Genomic DNA, 20,586 nt, shown 5'->3' on the forward strand with positions numbered 1-20,586 from the left:
AGGCACCCAGCACCAGAACAAGAGGACACAGTCTCAAGCTGCACCAGGGGAGGTTTAGTCTGGAGGTTAGGAAGAAATTCTTCCCAGCAAGAGAGATTGGCCATTGGGATGTGCTGCCCAGGGAGGTGGTGGAGACCCCATCCCTGGAGGTGTTTAAGAAGAGCCTAGATGAGGCACTTGGTGCCATGGTTTAGTTGATTAGATGGTGCTGGGTGACAGGTTGGACTTGATGATCTCAAAGCTCTTTTCCCACCTGGTTAATTCTATGCTATGCTATGCTATGCTATGCTATGCTATGCTATGCTATGCTATGCTATGCTATGCTATTCTAAAGCACCACAGGACTGTGATAGAATAAACCCTTTATTTACAGCCTGGGTTCAAGTGGGTGCCAGTGCAATGTGAATGTCACAGACATAACACACTTCATGAATCAACTGTGGCAAACCCAAGGAGCTGTATTCTGTGTGGACTGCATGGTACATGAGTGGCTGCATGAAACAATCCACTACAGTAACCCCTACCAGAGGTGGCATGAATAGTGGCTGTCAGTTCTGCATCAGAGGGGAAAGTCCTTAGCTGTCTAACTGCCTGTTGTCTGCTTTTCCACACTTTCAACTCACCAAAGTGACCCCAAGTTGGGCACAAGCTGAGGCCTGGGCACAAGCTGAGGCCCTGTGGCCCAAGTATGGCTTTTTGTGAGGCCAAATAGTGCTGCCAGTGCCTCAGCTCCTCCCAGACAGCCCCTCACCTTTCATTTCAAAAGTTTCTACCCTTCATGGCTGTGGGGAGAAGGCTGCAAAGATAGCTTGGATACAACCTCGTGGGTCAGAAAACAAGGCAAAACCAAAGAACCTCACACTTCCCCTCCCCCCCCACCCCCCCAACAACCAAACTGTGGTTTTTAAGCTGATCTCACAGTTTATGGCAACTCAACTCAGTGCTTTTGAATGACTAAGGCTAGAAGTGCTTTAAGATATCAAACCAGCAATCTGCCCAAATACAAATAAACATAGCTCCCTCCACAGCTATTTTGGAGATAAGTCCTTTCCTGTTAACTCCATCTCTCCTTGCTGTAAACACAGAGAGCAATGACAGCTTTTGAGTAACCCTCTCTCCAAGAGGCCAAGAGGTCCCCTCTATTAACACATGCTCCCCCACTGTGGTGTCCTCACTCCACCTCTGCAACAGAATGAGCAGACTTCCAGTTACTCATAGCTTCACTGTAAATAAGAAAATGGATGTTAGACTATCAAGAGCTGCTTGAGGACTCTCAGGGGCATTGCAAATAACTTGAGCAAATAAGACTACCAGAGAGCAGCACTGTGTCACGGCCCTGCGTCCCTGCTGCCTCCAAATTGCTCCCAGATCAGAAGGTCACATGCAAAGATAGAAATGCAATTGCAATGGAAGGGCTCCTCTCCCCCTCCAAAAATCAACACAAATGACCATACAGTGTTTTGATCAAGGTCAAGTATTTATAGTACTAGATCTTTAGCCTAGAGGAGACTCAGGGGGGGACCTTAACACACTCTAACAGTGCCTGGAGGGAAGCTGTAGTCAGGTGGGGGTCAGGCAACGTGTGACACGACAAGAGGAGCCTCAGGCTGCACCAGTGGGGTTTAGGTTGGATGTTAGGAAGCACCTCCTGATGGGAAGGGGAATTAGAGACTGGAATGGACTGCCCAGGGAGGTGGTGGAGTCGCTGTCCCTGGAGGTGTTTCAGGCCAGACTGGATGTGGCACTCAGTGCCATGGCCTGGTTGGTGTGGTGGGGTTGGCTCCTAGGCTGGGCTCGATGAGCTCAGAGCTCTATTCCAGCCTGTGTGATTCTGTAATAGCCAAAATGCACTGCAGCTTGACAACTGTTTCAGTTATGAAACCATTACAGTCTTGGATCTGTCACTTTCATTGTTTACAAAGGTTGCACAACCAGCCTGAGACACCATGGAATTCCATCCCCCGCCGGCTCCCCTAATCCTTTGATTAATATCCTGCTTGTCAGAAACACATCCACTTGAAAAGGGGCCTCACACACAGAGAAATGCTCTGCATCACGCTTCATCCTTCAAAATGGTGACACTGCCCCATGCCACACCACAGACAGCCCCAAAAGACGAGCAGTGACTTACTGGGAACTCCAGACACCAGCCGTAAGGGACGCAACACTCGGAAAGCTCGCAGCGCTTTCACGTCGAAGCCGGCACCTTTCCCTCCTATTGAATTCCCTCCATCTGCTTTGGTTGCTTGTTCTAAAATTGCACTAAAAAGCCTGCAAAAAGAAAGAGGAGACAATCTGTAGGCAGACAGTAAGGCTGTGGGCTAAACAGGAACAGAGAGCAGCGCCGTATCGCCCAAACTACCTCTCAGACCTGTGAAGAGTGTCACATATCTGTGTCGACTTCCACATATGGCAGAGGAGAGACAGACTCTTCCCATATGCAACAGCCTAATGGGGATGTCTGCACCATTGGCAACACACTTGTGTCTGCAGCAGACACAAACATGACATGCTCCTCCTTCAGCCAGCCGCAGCCTACCAGCCTGCATGGCACCATGGGCACATGTGCTCCTTGCCCTGTGCCCTGGGGCACACCAGGCACTTCCACATTCAGAGGGTCACCACCAGCAGAGCACATGGGTTGGATTTTGAAGGCAGCCTTCAAGGGGAGACCTTCTTGCTCTCTCCAACTCCCTGAAGGGAGGTTGTAGCCAGGTGGGGGTTGGTCTCTTCTCCCAGGCACCCAGCACCAGAACAAGAGGACACAGTCTCAACCTGCACCAGGGTAGGTTTAGGCTTGATGTGAGGAGAAAGTTCTTCCCAGAAAGAGGAATTGGCCACTGGGATGTGCTGCCCAGGGAGGTGGTGGAGTCACCATCCCTGGAGGTGTTTAGGAAGAGCCTGGATGAGGCACTTGGTGCCATGGTTGAGTTGATTAGATGGTGCTGGGTGATAGGTTGGACTCAATGATCTCAAAGGTCTTTTGCAACCTGGTTAATTCTAATTCTAATTCTAGTTCTAATTCTAATCCTAGTTCTAATTCTAATTCATTCTAATTCTTATTCTAATTCTAATTCTCCTTACCAGACAGTCTGGCCAAGAAGCTGGAGCCAGGCTCTGCTGGGTGATGCCCAGTGACAGCACAAGGGGCAATGGTGGAAGCTGAGGCAGAGGAAGCTCCATACAAACATACAAAATGTTTTCCCTGTGAGGGTGACAGAAGCCCGGCACAGGCTGCCCAAGGGGGGTTGTGGAGTCTCCCTCTCTGGAGATATTCCAGACCCACCTGGATGTGTTCCTGTGTGATCTGTTCTAGGTGCTCCTGCTCTGGCAGGGGGGTTGGGCTGGGTGAGCTTTGGGGGTCCTTTCCAGCCCCCAACATTCTGTGATCTGTGACATACTCAGTGGGAGTTGGGTGGAAAGGCAAGAAAGCAGAAATGGTAGGAATTGTCCTTTCTGCTGCTATACTTTGCTGTCTTTATGAATCAACAACCAACCTTGGGGGAAAACAAAGCAAAACAAAAAAGAAAACAAAACAAACTCCATAATTAATCCAATCACTAATTATCTGTCATCCATTTTATAAGGAATTGAGATTCATGAAGGTCACTGCAGGCAGAACTCAGTGCAACACTCAGGGATCCTTCAAGCTGCACATTTGCAGAGCAGGGAGTATGCTCAGAGTGGCCAGCAGGGCCAGGGAGGGGATTCTCCCCCTCTGCTCAGCCCTGGGGAGACCCCACCTGGAGTACTGCCTCCAGTTCTGGAGCACCTATTCCAAAAGGGATATGGAGGTGCTGGAAGGTGTCCAGAGCAGGGCCAGGAGGATGAGCAGAGGGCTGGAGCACCTCTCCTATGAGGACAGACTGAAAGAGTTGGGGCTGTTCAGTGTGGAGAAGAGAAGGCTCCCAGGTGACCTCATTGTGGCCTTCCAGTATCTGAAGGGGGCTACAAGAAGGCTGGGGAGGGACTGCTCAGGATCTCAGGTAGTGATAGGACTAGGGGGAATGGAATGAAGCTGGAGGTGGGGAGATGCAGGCTGGAGGTGAGGAGGAAGTTCTTCCCCATGAGAGTGGTGAAGCCCTGGAATGGGTTGTCCAGGGAGGTGGTTGGGGCCCTGTCCCTGGAGGTGTTTAAGCCCAGGCTGGCTGAGGCTCTGGCCAAGCTGATCTAGTGTGGGGTGTCCCTGCCCATGGCAGGGGGATTGGAACTGGATGATCCTTGTGGTCCCTTCCAACCCTGACTGGTTCTGTTTCTATGGCTCTATGATCTGCTTGGGTATCCATTTGTCCATCCCCTGATGCACTGGCCAGGGAAAGTGCAGAACTGTTTCATCACCCCAGCCAGCATTTTGTCTTGGCTGGGAGGAGCAGCTGCGTTGGGGAGAAGATGTCTCACTCAAAATGCTTTTGAAAAGGCAGAGCAAGGCAGGGAAGACAATGCTGAAGGCTCACCCAATGTGTTCATAAGAGCTTGATTTAATAAATGAGCTTTCTGGAAGCAGCTTGTGTTTTTCTGGTAAAACATTAGTACAGCTGGGGGGAGGAGGGATTCCTCATGCATTTGCTAATGACAATGCTTTCAGCCTTGAAGTCATCATCTTGAACCCAACCATACCCAGTGGAGGTTAAAAGCTGTGCCAGTCTAGCTGGATGTTTGGTGCTCTGTAGAAAATGCTTGTCTCAGAGTGGCAGAGCCCCCTTGGCCACGAGCATGCCATGGAGGTACCAGGGGGAACTTTAAAGAAGCTGTCTGGGATGCCAGGAGCCACCTAGCTGGAGAAGCCTGGATTCAGCACCTGCCAATTTCTCTCAGGTTTCACAGCCTGCAGTGCCTCTGCCAGGATCCCATCAATACCCCCTGACTGCCATAGAACCACAGAATTGCCAGGGTTGGAAAGGACCTCAAGGATCAACCAGTTCCAACCCCCCTGCCATGGCCAGGGACACCTCACACTACAGCAGGTTGCTCACAGCCACATCCAGCCTGGCTGCAAACACCTCCAGGGATGAGGCTTCCACCACCTCCCTGGGCAACCTGTGCCAGTCTCTCACCACCCTCATGGGGAACAACTTCTTCCCAACATCCTATCTGAATCTACCCATTGCTAGTTTTGTTCCATCCCTCCCAGTCCTGTCACTCCCTGACACCCTAAGAATTCCTTCCCCAGCTTTCTTGTAGCTACTGGAAGGCCACAATTAGGTCTCCTCAGAGCCTTCTCTTCTCCAGACTGCACAACCCCAACTCCTTCAGTCTGTCTCCATAGCAGAGCAGCTCCAGCCCTCTGCTCCTCCTTGTGGCCCTTCTCTGGACACCTTCCAGCACCTCCAGATCCCTCCTGGAACAGAGGCTCCAGAACTGGACACAGTGCTCCAGATGGGGGGCTCACAAGAGTAGTGTAGAGGAGGAGAATCCCCTCCCTGGCCCTGCTGCCTAGGGTGGCATGTTCCACTGAGAGTCCCCAAACTGCCTATCAAGCAGAGACTGTGCTGCTTGATTGCTTTCCAAGGAGCACCACTGCCTGCAGTCTGCAACTGGAACTCACTGGTGGGGCCACAAATGTGGGGAGCTTGCCCTGGACAGAAAAAAAGAAGGAGAAGGCTTCAGTTTACCAAAGTGTCTAACTCATCACATTTCCCCAACACTCATAGCACAGACAGTGTGGATTAGGGGAATGCAAATGCAAAAGTAGTTTCTTAAATGGGATGATGATGATGATGATGATGATGATGATGATGATGATGATGATGATGATGATGATGATGATGATGATGAAGTGGAGTCCCTCAGGGATCAGTCCTGGGACCAGGCTTGTTCAACACCTTTGTGGGTGCCATGGACAGTGGCACTGAGTGCACCTCAGCAGGTTTGCTGATGACACCAAGCTGTGTGGTGCTGCTGACAGCTGGAGGGAAAGGATGCCATCCAGAGGGACCTGGACAGGCTGCAGAGCTGGGCCCATGATGGGGATGCTTCTGTTGTCCTTTTCTGATCTCAGGAAAGTATCTCAACTGCTGTTTCCCCAAGTGCAACTAGAGTCTGGAGGGGATGAGCACCTCTGCTACAAGGATAGGCTGAGGAAGCTGAGGCTGTTCAGCCTAGAGAAGACTCTGGGAGGGACTTCAGAGCTGCCTTCTAATACCTGAAGGGATCCTACAGGAAGGCTGCAGAGGGACTTTCCATAAGGGTGTCTAGAGACAGGACAAGTGGGAATGGTTTGAAGCTGAGGAAAAGCAGGTTTAGAGTGGATCTTAGGAAGAAGTTCTTCAGTCTGAGGGTGGCGAGACTCTGCAACAGGCTGTCCAGGAAGGCTGTGGATGCCTCCTCCCTGGGTGTGTTTAAGGCCAGGTTGGAGGAGGCCTTGTGCAACCAAGTCTAGTTGAGAGGTGTCCCTGCCCATGGCGGGGAGTCTGGAGCAGATGATCTCTAAGGTCCCTTCCAACCTAAACCATTCTATGATTCAATGATTCTCATCAGCTCTACGTTTTACCAAACAGCAGCTGGCAACAAGAACATCTCTCCTGCCACTCATGGGCTGCTCTAGAATTCTGCAGCCTAAGGAAAGCTTTACAATGTCCTAAATTCAGGAGGAGCAGAAACAAAACACATCCAAGTGCCAAGTTCTACACGGTGCCCACGATAACCCCATGCAGTGCTACAGGCTGGGGAGAGTGGCTGAGAGCAGCCAGGCAGAGACGGACTTGGGGGTACTGGGTGACAGCAGATGAACATGAGCTAGCAGTGTGCCCAGGTGCCCAAGAAGGCCAAGGACATCCTGGCCTGCACCAGGAACAGTGTGGCCAGCAGGAGCAGGGAGGTCATTCTGCCCTGTACTCGGCACTGCTTGGGCCACACCTTGAGTCCTGTGTCCAGTTCTGGGCCCCTCAGTTTAGGAAGGAGGTTGAGATGCTGGAAGGTGTCCAGAGAAGGGCAACAAAGCTGGGGAGGGGTCTGGAGCACAGCCCTGGGAGGAGAGGCTGAGGGAGCTGGGGTTGCTTAGCCTGCAGAAGAGGAGGCTCAGGGGAGACCTTCTTGCTCTCTACAACTCCCTGAAGGGAGGTAACTCCTGCTTGAACACATTTCATAGAATCACAGGATCATAGAATCAAAAAATCATGGAATCATAGAATCACAGAATGGGCTGGGTTGGAAGGCACCTCCAAAGGTCACCCAGTCCATCCCCCTCTGCAGTCAGCAGGGACATCTTCAACTAGATCAGGCTGCCCAGAGCCCTCTTGAGCCTGCCCTTGAATATCTCCAGGGATGGGGCCTCAACCACCTCCCTGGGCAAGCTGTTCGAGTGTTCCCCTACCCTCATGTTTGAGGTCTCCCCCTGTGCTAATTCTGCCTTTTACCAATGCAATAAAACCTTTCATTTCCCTCATCCATTTCAGTCTCTTTCCCTTTTGTATTGAGGCCTAGACTGTGCCCAATCTGGCCTACTGAATCTTTACTCCACACTTCAAATGTACAGTCCATCTTGTCAATCCTGCTTCATTGCCCCTGTCATCCCCTGAGTCAGGGCATGGGGAGACAGCTATGACTCAGAGGCTCCCAGCACCATGTGCTTTTGTGGCTGTGAATGGCCCTGCAGGGGATGGCTGGGTGTTGAATAAAGAAAAAGTAAAACAAGAATAGGAAAGTGAAGAAAAAGGGGTTAAGGGAGAGAAATAAAGGGGGAAGAAGGGGAGAAAAAGTGGGGGAGAGGAGCAGAAAAAGGGGCAAAAGAGCAGAAAAGGGAGGAAAAAAGGAAGAAAATGTGGGGGAGGGAAGGAAAAGGGGAGGAAAGGGAAGGAAAAGGGGAGGAAAGGGAAGGAAAAGGGGAGGAAAGGGAAGGAAAAGGGGAGGAAAGGGAAGGAAAAGGGGAGGAAAGGGAAGGAAAAGGGGAGGAAAGGGAAGGAAAAGGGGAGGAAAGGGAAGGAAAAGGGGAGGAAAGGGAAGGAAAAGGGGAGGAAAGGGAGGAAAAAGGGGGGAAGGGGAGAAAAGGGGGGGAAGGGAAGGAAAAGGGGATGGGAAAGAAAGGGGGGGAAGGGAAGAAAAAGGGGGGAAAGGGAAGAAGAATCCTCTTCAGAAACCCCACCAAGGATGAGACAGAGGAAAGGTAAGGCCTCTGATGGCCCCTTCTTGTGGCCATTAAAAATCCTCCCCATTTAAAACACCAAACCAAAGCAGGAGTCAGTTTTGTTTCCTTCCAGCTAACGACATTCAGAAAGCCTTTGGCACTGTTTCCCACAGAATCCTCATGGCCAAACTGGCTGCTGATGGCTTGGCTGAGCAATGCTCTGCTGGATAAAGCACTGCCTGGGATAAAGGGCCCCAGGAGTGGTGGTCAGCAGAGGTGAATCCAGCTGGTGGCCGTGCACAAGAGGTGTTCCTCAGGGCTCAGTGTTGGGACCACTTCTGTTTAACATCTTTAGAGATGACCTTGCTGAAGGCACAGAGTGTGCCAGCAGTAAGTTGGCAGATGACACCAAGTTAGGTGTCTGTGCTGATCTGCACCACAGCAGGGAGGCTCTGCAGAGGGACTTGGACAGATTGGATCCATGGCCAATGTTAACAGGATGAGCTCCAGCAGGGCCAAGTGCCAGGGCCTGCACTTGGGGCACAACAACCCCAAGCAACACTACAGGCTTGGGGCAGTGTGGCTGGAGAGCTGCTGGCAGAAAGGGAGCTGGGGGTGCTGATGGACAAGCAGCTGAACAGGAGCCAGCAGTGTGCCCAGCTGGCCTAGAAAGCCAAAGGCCTCCTGGCTGGGATCAGCAATGCTGTGGCCAGCAGGAGCAGGGAGGGGATTGTCCCCTGGGACTCAGCTCTGGGGAGGCCACACCTGGAGGGTTGTGTCCAGCTCTGGGCACCTCAATCCAAGAGAGATGTGGAGGTGCTGGAGCCAGGGCAGAGCAGGGCAAGGAAGCTGGGAAGGGCCTGGAGAAGCAATCTGATGGAGAGTGACTGAAGGAGCTGGGGATGGTTAGTGGGAAACAGAGGAGGCTGAGGGGAGACCTCCTGGCTCTCTACAGCTACCTGAAAGGAGGTTGTGGAGAGGTTGGTGCTGGTCTCTTCTCCCAGGTAATTAGTGATAGAACAAGAGGGAACAGCCTCAAGCTGCAGCAGGGCAGGGTTAGACTGGGCAGTAGGAAGAATTTGTTGCCAGCAAGAGTGCTCAGGGATTGGAATGTGCTGCCCAGGGAGGCAGTGCAGTGCCCAAGCCTGGCTGTGTTTCAAGGTGGTTTGGCTGTGGTGCTTGGGGCTATGGTTTAGGGGTGACCCTTGCAGAGTAGGGCTCTGGGTTGGACTTGGTGATCCTGAGGGGCTTTCCCAGCCTAAATGTTTCTGTGATTCTGTGATACTTTCTGCCAGCCTAAATCCATGTCCTGTGGTACTTTCCACTGATGAGCACAATTAACAGCAGCTTCACTTCTGATTCTGTGACAGGACTGCATCTAGCCTGGCTGTCATTTCTCCTGTTTTTCTGCTTCTCTTTTGACATCTGAAGCATCTAGGAAAGGTTTTCCCTTTGCTAGATGAACCCAACAGCAGCACGACAAGGCTGTAACCTACTCTACAGCTCTTCATCTCTTCCTCTGTGGGTAGGGCATGCTGATTTTTATAGAACTTGTCAGAGGCCTCTAGAATATAGAAAGACAGCAGAGGGTTTGGTATTTCTGAGGCCAAAACCAAGGCAGCAATCAAAGGCAGCTGAAAGACTCCTCCCTGGTATACAGACATGGTAAAACGTAAGGCTATTCTCCGAGTGCTTTACAGTTCACCTGTGATTTGCGAGTACAAAGGGGCTTTTGCTCTGCCCTTTAGCAACTCTCCACAGGTCTTCAGAAAGACATCCATGGTAATTACATCTTCCAGCTCCTTTCCAGATGCACTCCCTCCTTACCTTCCCAAGCAGGGCTGCTTTTCAAACTGCAACACCAATTTTGCTGGCAGAAGCTGCGGGCCCCCCGGAGAATGAGTGCGGCAGAGGAATCGCAGCGCTGCCAGGGAGGACAGAGACCCCAGCACAACGCTGCTGGCTTAGCCTTCTCTCTAGAGAAACTTCCTTCAACAGCCCTAATACTGCAGGACATCACTGCTCCAGCTGAAAGTTTTGATGTTTTCCAAAAGAGGAACAGCAGTGCTGGAAGAAGCAGGAAGCAATTTTGACTCAGCCATTAGCATTTGGGGGTTGTGCCTCATTAGCCAGCTCAGGGGTGTGAGCTCCACTCCGAACTAATAATGTTCCTATTCACAGCACAGGGTTGATTGCCTCACACCGACATTTGTCTTCAAAGCATCTTTCTTCCTTAATGGTGTTGCTACAGCAGGGTCATAGGCTGTTTAAAGGTAAGAGAGAAGCAAGCCTTAAAAGCCTTGGCAGATGAACAAGCAGACCTTCAGCGCTGCAAGCACGACAAGGGGCTACGAGCCCACGGGTCTGAAGTGCACCTTCCCTCCAGAAAACAAAGGAGTTGTGTTCAGTGCTCCCCTCTGCTGCTGCTGAGCTTCAACAAGGCCAAGGGCAGGATCCTACACTTTGGCCACAGTAACCCCACACAGGCTACAGACTGGGGGATGAGTGGCTGGAGAGCAGCCTGGCAGAGAGGGACCTGGCAGTGCTGGGTGACAGCAGCTGAACAGGAGCCATCAGTGTGCCCAGGGGGCAGGGAAGGCCAATGGCAGCTTGGCTTAGATCAGGAATAGTGTGGCCAGCAGCACCAGAGATGGAATTCTGCCCCTGTGCATGGCACTGCTGAGGCCTCACCTCCAGCACTGTGTGCAGCTCTGGGCCCTCGCTGCAGGAAAGATCTTGAGGGGCTGCAGCAGGTCCAGAGGAGAGCAACCAGCCTGGGGAAGGGACTGGAGGGCAAGGCTGAGGAGGAGAGGCTGAGGGAGCTGGGGGTGTTCAGCCTGGAGGAGAGGAGGCTCAGGGGGGACCTTCTCACACTCTACAAGTACCTGAAGGGAAGCTGTAGGCAGGTGGGGGTCAGGCTCTGCTCCCAGGCAGCTTGTGCCAAGAGGAGAGGGCATGGCCTGAAGCTGTGCCAGGGGAGGTTTAGGTTGGATGTTAGGAAGCACCTCCTGATGGGAAGGGGAATTAGAGACTGGAATGGACTGCCCAGGGAGGTGGTGGAGTCGCTGTCCCTGGAGGTGTTTAAGGCCAGACTGGATGTGGCACTCAGTGCTCAGCTGGTGTGGTGGGGTTGGGTCCTAGGCTGGGCTTGATGAGCTCAGAAGTCTATTCCAGCCTCAATAACTCTGTGGTCCAATGTGATTCCACTGTGCATTGTTGTGGCCTGACTCTAAATACCCTTTGGTTACTAAGGACCTCTTTTCAGGGGGCAGGGGAAAGTACACAGGCACATAGCTATAAAAATTCTATAGAATCTGAGGCTTCCCTCTAGAAGTTATGTTTGATCTTACACATGTCCATTTCCCTCTCACTCTATGGATTGCTATGTTTTCACACAAAGGAAGCTAGCTGTGTTAAAATATCTCTTCAAGACAGAAGACCTCTTCAAGGTCCGGAGCCCTCAACACAGGAAGCATATGGACCTGAAGGATCAGGTCCAGAGGAGGCCATGAAAATGACCAGGGGGCTGGAGCAGCTCTGCTACAAGGACAGGCTGAGGGAGCTGGGGGAGAGAAGGCTCCAGGGAGACCTAATAGCAGCCTTCCAGTACCTGAAGAGGGCTACAAGAAGGATGGAGAGAGACTGTTTGCAAAGGCCTGCAGGGACAGGACCAGGGGCAATGGCTTCAAACTAGAGCAGAGCAGATTTGGATTGGATGTTAGGAACAAGTTCTGCACCATGAGGGTGGTGGAACACTGGAACAGGTTGCCCAGGGAGGTGGTAGTGGCCCCATCCCTGGAGGTATTCAAGGTCTAGGCTGGGCAGGGCTACCTGATCTAGTTGGGGATGTCCCTGCTGAGTGCAGAGGGGGTTGGACTGGAAGAGCTTTGGAGGTCCCTTCCAACCCAGCCCATTCTGACTCTGTATGTGTCAAACAGGGGATACTAGGTGGCTTTAGAGTCAAACAAAGGATCTGAGACCTATCTTTTTTGGTTTTAATCACCCTCAACTTAGAGCAGTACTTGAAGAAGTACTTTAAACAGAATGTCACTGAGGGGTTTCAGACTGCCCCTAGGAAAAGGACACAGGGCAGAATGAGAACCAATGCTCTTACTATGGTGATTTTGCAGAGGGGTTGTAGGAAGGGAAAGCAGCTCAGGAGCCCAGGCTGTGGTACTCCAGAAGTGAGTTTCAACAGCTAAACATCAAAGGAACCCATCTGGCCTTGACGTAGAATCTGTCACTTGTGATTGTTGCTGTTTAACAAAGACCTTGGGGTCTTGGCCACATTATACTCATGCAATCCCTCACCAGCTACAGTTTTTGTTCCCCATCCAGTGACTGAGAGCTGCTGGAGGCAAAACCAGATAGAAGAGTTGAGAGCTGCAGCTTCTGTCATTGGCAAGGGAATTAATTTCAGTCTGAATATAATCTTGCTGATTAACTGAGCTAGCAGGACTGTACTTAAACTGGATACAGTGCTGCCCTGTGCTCCCTGGAGCCCTGCTCATTCACATCCCAGGGGAAGGAGAGGTATCTATCCTCTCTTTAAAAAGTCCCTCACAAAAACAAAAAGGGAATCATCACATTCAAAGGGCTTTTCTTCGCCAATCTTTCTTCACCTTGAGCAATTCCCAAGCAGGTGAGCTATCTGAGGGCATTCAAAGGCAAAAGCAGCCACAAAATTGGACCTCAGTGCCAAGGGAGGGGTTGGGGATTTTCCAGCTTCCGATTACCAATTCTCTGTGGGATCCTCTGACTGTGGGGAGGAGCAAAGAAGAAACACAACTGGTCACTACCATAAAGAGAAGCACTATGCCCACAGGGAGACTTAGCCCTGGGACTAAGAACAGCTTCTCGGTTGTGCCCTGGGATAGGACAAGGGGCAATGGATGGAAACTCCAGCACAGGAGGTTCCACCTCAACATGAGGAGGAACTTCTTGACTGTGAGGGTCCCAGAGCCCTGGAGCAGGCTGCCCAGAGAGGTTGTGGAGTCTCCTTCTCTGCAGCCTTTCCATCCCTGTCTGGATGTGTTCCTGTGTGACCTGTGCTGGATTCTATAGTCCTGCTCTGGCAGGGGGGTTGGACTTGATCTCTGGACATCCCTTCCAACCCTTAACATCCTGTGAACAGGTTCTAGTTTGTTCTTCCTCCCTCTCACTGGGAAATGTTCTTCCACTCAGTTTTGCCTGTGATCTTGGAAAGCAGGAGGGATTGAACAGCACACACCACTTTGCTGACATAATTTTGGGGGGCCAGCACAGGCATGGTCAAGAAGGGAGATGGACTCCAGGCTGGGGCAGAAATTCTGAGTGGGTTCAGATGACTGCTACTGTCTCTTCTGATGATTTCCCTAGAAGCTGATGCAGAATTTCCTCAGTAAAGAGGTGAAAGAAGTTTTTGTGGGCGATGAAACTCTCTAACAATGGAGTGGTGGGAGGATGGGACAAATTACTCAGGTGAAGAGTTCTTCTCTTTGTCTTCAGGCGTTGTTCATCCTTCACCTCTTCCCTTCATCAGCTACAATTCAACCCCCTTGCTTGTAGAAAAAAGCAGAAGGTATCTGGTGGTGGGTTGAAAATTCCTCCCCTCCCCCCCCCAGTATTAAAGAGAATACAGAGTTAACCAGGTTGGAAGAGACCTTTGAGATCACCGAGTCCAACCTATCACCCAACACCATCTGATCAACCAAACCATGGCACCAAGTGCCTCATCCAGGCTCTTCCTAAACACCTCCAGTGATGCTGACTCCACCACCTCCCTGGGCAGCACATCCCAATGGCCAATCTCTCTTGCTGGGAAGAATTTCTTCCTAACCTCCAGTCTAAACCTCCCCTGGCACAACTTGAGACTGTGTCCTCTTGTTGTGGTGCTGCTTGCCTGGGAGAAGAGACCAACCCCCACCTGGCTTCAGGTAGCTGTAGACAGCAATTAATTTGCCAGACCAGCTCAGTTGGAAGCAAGTGAGAGCTGTATTTACAAGCTAAACTACAATCTACATTTAAATGCAATATTTACAGGGATTTACAGTTAATGAACAGCACAAGGACCCCCCCCCGGCTAAAGACCAGGGGAAGCTTCTAGCTTCTCCCTTCCTGCCTGCCCTTCCCCCATGCTGTACATAAAAGGGAGAAGAGAAAGGAGCAGAGGAGTTAGACTTAGCCAAAACTATGCAGCCAAGGTCAAGCAGAAGCCAGTCAGTATCTCTCCCAGAGTGAAGAAGGAAGAGAAGAGAGGCTGTTCTTGTACAACTAGTTGAAGTCCTTTATCTCTCCAAGGGGATTGTTTAGAACCATCATTGTTTCCTTTTTATACCCAGTAGTGATTTATTTACATTTTGCTATTTTCTATTGAAGAGCTGTGAAACATTTTTAAAGGCATAGCCTAAAACTACCCCAGTGTTGTACTTTGCTTGTGTTCAAATAAATTAAATGCCAGGCTTGGGGGGAAAAAAAAAAACCAATCTTGAGAGGAATAAAGGGATTAGAAAGGTTGCAGCTCAAAGTGGCATTTTGATCTACAATAGCAAAGTCAGGCTTTAAAAAGCTTAAAACATTAAAAGGGTCAAAATCAAAAGGGTTGATAGCAGCAGCAGAACAGTGCAATGGAACTGAAGAAGGCTTTGCTTGTAAATATGGAACCCTGGGCTTTAATTTTTCCACCTGAGAATGAGAAACATCAATAAACTTTCACAAGCTGGCAGAATGCATTTGTCATCCAACTCTGATCTGAATGAAGAGTCCCACCTAGATATGCTTCTTAATATTCATACAGGTTCACCAGCTAAGGGGTTTTCTTGCACTTCAGAATATTCAGGCATTTGATTTTGTCCATTAGCCTTAGAATCATAGAATTAGAATCACAGAATCATAGAATCAGAATCACAGAATCATAGAATCGATAGGGTTGGAAAAGACCTCAGAGATCGTCAAGTCCAACCTCATTGTTAGGATTGGAAGGGACCTCAAGGATCATCTAGTTCCAACCCCCCCTGCCATGGGCAGGGACACCTCACACTAGCCTTGCACTCCTTTTATCCACATTTCCACACAGCAGTTTCATTCCCATGTACTGCAAAGCAATAAAAGGCCTTGAAAAAGGCTAAGCAGCAAGGGAGACACCAGACAGAAAATGCACATCAACTGATGTGCTGCCCAGGGAGGTGGTGGAGTCCCCATCCCTGGGGGTGTTCAAAAAGGGATTGAATGTGGCACTTGGAGCCATGGTTTAGTTGTCAGGAAGTATTAGGCAATAGGTTGGACTTGACGATCCTCTGAGGTCTTTTCCAACCTGGTCGATTCTGTGGTTCTGTGCTGGTCAGCCCTTACTATTTACCTCAAGGCAAATCATTGCTACACACTGCAATTCGAATACACAGAATAAACCAGGTGGGGATGCAGCAGGTGATGCCTGCAGTAGACCAACGAGGCAACTGCGTTTTTAGGCTCCACAGCCAAATGTCCTGAAGCAATGCGGAGTCCACAGAGGAGCCAACGCAAGAGGAGCCAGCGATGGCTGCAGGAGGAAGGCAATGGGCAGCAACCTTTACCAACCCCCCCGGGTAAGGTACCCGGCGCTCCCCCACCCCCCTGCTGCCGCCCAGGGCTGCCAGGACCCCCGTGTGGGCAGGGGCTGAGAAGACAGGAAAAGGGTACTCACCCTACTACCACAATTATAAAATCTAGTAAATTCCAGCCGTTGCGGAGGTAAGCGTTGGGGTGAAAGAGGAGGCCATATGCTATTACTTTTAAAAATGCTTCCACTGTAAAAATTATGAGAAAGAGATACTCCACTCGTTCCTGGGGACGACAAGAGAACAAGAGAGACAATGGTTAACAGGAGCAGCGAGCGGGGGCGAGGATGTTGCTTTCCCTCGCAGCCCACCCACGCGGCCTCCGACTCCCCTGGGCTTCCCCAGCTCCAGAGGGCTTCCCCCGCTCACGCTGGCACGGCCTGCAGCCAGGCCGACAGAGCGGCGGCAGCAAGTTTGAATCGGGGGCTGAAACGCGCCGCCCTGGCTTTGGCAGGAGCCGAGCGCTGCGCAGGCCTGCGCAGAGGAGGAGCAGCTCTCCGCTCAGCTCTCCGCAGAGGATGCCGCCAAACGCTGCCAGCCAACAAACCGCAGCCAAGTCCTTTGTGGCCGCTGGAGAGGAAACGCCGCTGGCTGGCATGCTGCGGAGAGAGACGAGGAGAAACAGAGGGGCCCGCCCGAGACTGAGGCGAGGGTCAAACTGTACCTTTGGGGGATTGCCTTTGCTGTGGCTGGGGTGTAAGTAGGCTGAACGTTGGTGATAAAACGATTTACAGATCAGGAATGACTAATGCTGGAGGCTTTCAGTCATTCCATCAGAAATCTACGTGTCCCCACGAAATGCAGGCTGTAATTAAGCACATCCAAACAAAGTCACTTCCAATCACAGTGTAGGCTGATGGAGTGCAAGTATGCAGGCTTTGAGTCAGCACACAGGCTCTCACCTCTGGGCTCTTTAGTCCCAGCGGAGAATAGGAACGGCAGTGTTGCAGACATGGTAGGGACCTCCACTTAAGGAGGAGGGGAAACTGCAGCAGTAGGTAATCACTACAAAGGTGCTGCATGGCAAGCTGAGTCGGAAACAAGTGTGTGAAAGTGAGATGACACAAAAGGAGCCTGGGTCCCCAGGAGGTTACACTACAAAGCTGTTCAAAGTTCACGGTAAAGAAATGAAAACTGGAGATGAACACAAACAACTTCTCAGGCCTTCCTGCTGGCATCTTGCAGCGTATCACAGGATCACAGAATCAACCCATCAAATCAGGCTGGAGGTTAGGAGGAAGTTCTACACAGAGAGAGTGATTGCCCATTGGAATGGGCTGCCCGGGGAGGTGGTGGCGTCACCATCATTGGAGGTGTTCAGGAGGAGACTTGATGGGGTGCTTGGTGCCATGGGTTAGTTGTTTAGGTGGTGTTGGATGATTGGTTTGACACGATGATCTTGAGGAATAGAATAGACCAGGTTGGAAGAGACCTTTGAGATCATCAAGTCCAACCTATCACCCAGCACCATCTAATCAACTAAACCATGGCACCAAGTGCCTCATCCAGCCTCCTCTTAAACACCTCCAGTGATGGTGACTCCACCACCTCCCTGGGCAGCACGTTCCAATGGCCAATCTCTCTATGAAGAACTTCTTCCTAACATCCAGCCTAAACCTCCCCTGGTGCAGCTTGAGACTGTCCTCTTGACACGCTGCCACCAGTCACAGCTTGCCTTGTGCTTCTTCTGTGGTCATAGTGCTGTGCAGGCCTGACTGGCCAGAAGATCCTTTCTGCACCATGCCCCCTCCCTGCAGATGATCAAGGCCAGGCTGGATGTGGCCTTGAGTCACCTGGGCTGGTTGAGAGGTATCCCTGCCCATGGCAGGGAGGTTGAATTAGATGACCTCTAAGGTCTCTTCCAGCCTAAACTGTTCTATGATTCTATGAATTCCATTGAAATAACTGTACTGATGTAATCAAAGGTCCAAGGAAGCAGATAGGTGAGAGAATTATGGAACAAGGTTGTTTTCACACACACACACACACAAAGTATTTGATACTGCAGAGAGGAAGCAGTAACAAGTTCCATTTCACTAGAATACATAGAATACATAGAATACATAGAATAAACCAGGTTGGAAGAGACCTTCAAGATCATCGCGTCCAACCCATCAACCAATCCAACTCCGCCCAATCAACTAACCCACAGCACCAAGCACCCTGTCAAGTCTTCTCCTAAAAACCTCCAGTGATGGCGACTCCACCACCTCCCCAGGCAGCCCATTCCAATGTGCAATCACTCTTTCTGTATAGAACTTTTTTCTAACATCCAGCCTGTATCTCCCCTGGCGCAGCCTGAGACTGTGTCCTCTTGTTCTGGTACTGCTTGCCTGGGAGAAGAGACCAACATCCGTCTGTCTACAACCTCCCTTCAGGTAGTTGTAGAGAGTAATAAGGTCACCCCTGAGTCTCCTCTTCTCCAGGCTATGCAACCCCAGCTCCCTCAGCCTCTCCTCGTAGGGCTTATGTTCCAAACCCCTCACCAACTTTGTTGCTCTTCTCTGGACTCGTTCCAGCAAGTCAACCTCCTTCCTAAACTGAGGGGCCCAGAACTGGACACAGGACTCGAGGTGCGGCCTAACCAGTGCAGTGTACAGGGGCAGAATGACCTCCCTGCTCCTGCTGGCCACACTGTTCCTGATGCAGGCCAGGATGCCATTGGCCCTCTTAGCTGCCTGGGCACACTGCAGGCTCATGTTCAGTCTACCGTCGACCAGCACCCCCAGGTCCCTCTCAGCCTGAGGAGCCTCATTCCTTTCTGCCTCTGAAGATGCCTCCAGGAACTGCAGGCTCCTGTTTTGTTAGTGCAATAATACTGTTTGTTGAACCATGTTATTGAGGTAATAGCATGGCAAATATTACACACAGAGATCTACCAATACACAGCTATATGCATGCATACATACACAACTACAAGCTGCTTGAATAAATCTATTGCCATGCTCCAGTTCAGATGGGAAGCTCTATCACAGAGACAACTCCCTAACAGCCTCTGAAACGAGCACAGGACACAGAATGCTGAGCAGGAAGAGAGAGATTTTACGATCCTCTGCATTTCAGTTAATGATTTCAGGATCTGAAGCCGCAGGAGAATTCTGCAGAGATTCAATTAGTTCTCCAAGGCCATTTCAGGAAGCTCCTTTGCTTTGGGCTTGAGAAGAATCAGAAAAGCCCAGCAGCTAATTTGTGTTCCCTGTTACCATCAGACTATAAAGCTCAAGGGCCTTTAGGAGCAGAGCATAAGTCAGCACTGACACAGCACACCTAGGTTTCCAAGAACCTGGATGGCAGCCCCAGTTCGGATGCCAGCTTGCCCAGTGACCTCACAGACATGACTCAACCACCCCTGGCCTCAGCTTAGACAGGACAGGAGGACTTGTTGCCCTCAGCAGCTGGGGAATGGTTAATTTGCCTCTTCAAAATGACTATCTGCACTTCTAGCTGCTCCTCTGAAGCTTTGCCCTCACTGGTTAGGGCAATTGGGCTTCAGTGATTCCATCCCCCAAGGGACAGAGCACTGCAAACTGTCCACAACCCCCACTCCAAGAAGCCACTTTTAAAGAAACCAAGCTAGACAAACCTGTGAATTTCTATTTGGGACAGCTTCTTGGTTACAAGGAGGGAGGGAGCTACCCTCTTTGTGGGAAGGAAAAAGTACAGCAACAGCACTGCACCTTGAATCATAGAATCGTCTGGGTTGGAAGGGACCTCAAGGCTCAGCCAGTTCCAACCCCCCTGCCATGGGCAGGGACACCTCACACTACAGCAGGTTGCCCAGAGCCACCTCCAGCCTGGCTGCAAACACCTCCAGGCATGAGGCTCCCACCACCTCCCTGGGCAACCTGTGCCAGTCTCTTACCACCCTCATGGGCAACAACTTCTTCCTCACATCCAATCTGAATCTCAATCTACCCATTTCTAGTTTTGCTCCATTCCCCCCAGTCCTATCACTCCCTGACATCCTCAAAAGTCCCTCCCCAGCTTTCTTGGAGCCCCCTTCAGATACTGGAAGGCCACAAGAAGGTCTCCTTGGAGCCTCCTCTTCTCCAGACTGAACAGCCCCAGTCTGTCCTTACAGGAGAGCAGCTCCAGCCCTCTGATCATCCTTTTGGCCCTTGCCTGGACATGCTCCAGCATGTCCAGAACCCTCCTGTAATAGGGGCTCAACCCCAACATCAAAACAGAGGAAGTTTACTTTGGAGCTGTATGAGAAGGGAACAATGTTTTCCTGATTTGTGCCTCAGCAATGGGAACTCTGCTGAGGTGGCTGAGACAGATGAAACATAGCCCAGGTTAATGCATTGCAAAGCAGGAACTTCCTGCTTGGGCAATAATGGTGAAAATGGTTTGAAAAAATGAGAGAAAAACAGAGCCACAGAATGTGAGGGGCTGGAAGGGACCCCCAAAGCTCATCCAGCGCCCCCTGCCAGAGCAGGAGTACCCAGAGCAGGTCACACAGGAACACAACCAGCTGGGTTTTTAATCTCTCCAGAGAGGGAGACTCCACAACCCCCCTGGGCAGCCTGTGCCAGGGCTCTGTCACCCTCACAGGGAAAACATTTGCCTCCTGTTTCCATGGAACTTCCTCTGCCTCAGCTTCCACCACTGCCTCTTGTGCTGGCATTGGGCATCCCCCAGCAGAGCCTGGCTCCAGCCTCTGGGCACTCACCCTGCACAGATTCATCAACATGAATGAGGTCACCCTCAGGCTCCTCCTCTCCAAGCTACAGAGCCCTCAGCTCCCTCAGGCTCTCCTCATGAGGAAGATGTTCCACTGCCTTCATCATCTTTGTGGCTCTGCTCTGGACTCTCTCAAGCAGTTCCCTGAGGTCCTTCCTGAACTGAGGGGCCCAGAACTGGACACAATATTCCAGATGTGGCCTCAGCAGGGCAGAGCAGAGGGGGAAGAGAACCTCTCTTGACCTACTAACCACAGCATGTCCAATC

General features: G+C 51.1%; 1 protein-coding gene across 1 annotated transcript in view; it reads right to left on the reverse strand.

Annotated features, from left to right (window-relative positions):
• CACNA1C (calcium voltage-gated channel subunit alpha1 C) overlaps positions 1-20,586 on the reverse strand; it is a 669,515-nt gene that overhangs the window by 268,618 nt on the left and 380,311 nt on the right. The window contains exons 4-5 of the mRNA XM_054168007.1: positions 15,723-15,862; positions 2,132-2,271 (exon numbers count right to left, since the gene is read on the reverse strand). Coding sequence (XP_054023982.1) covers positions 2,132-2,271; positions 15,723-15,862 — 280 coding nt within the window. The remainder of the gene's footprint in view (positions 1-2,131; positions 2,272-15,722; positions 15,863-20,586) is intronic.

The sequence above is a fragment of the Dryobates pubescens genome, chromosome 15 (assembly GCF_014839835.1).
Source record: "Dryobates pubescens isolate bDryPub1 chromosome 15, bDryPub1.pri, whole genome shotgun sequence".
Classification (NCBI taxonomy): Eukaryota; Metazoa; Chordata; class Aves; order Piciformes; family Picidae; genus Dryobates; species Dryobates pubescens.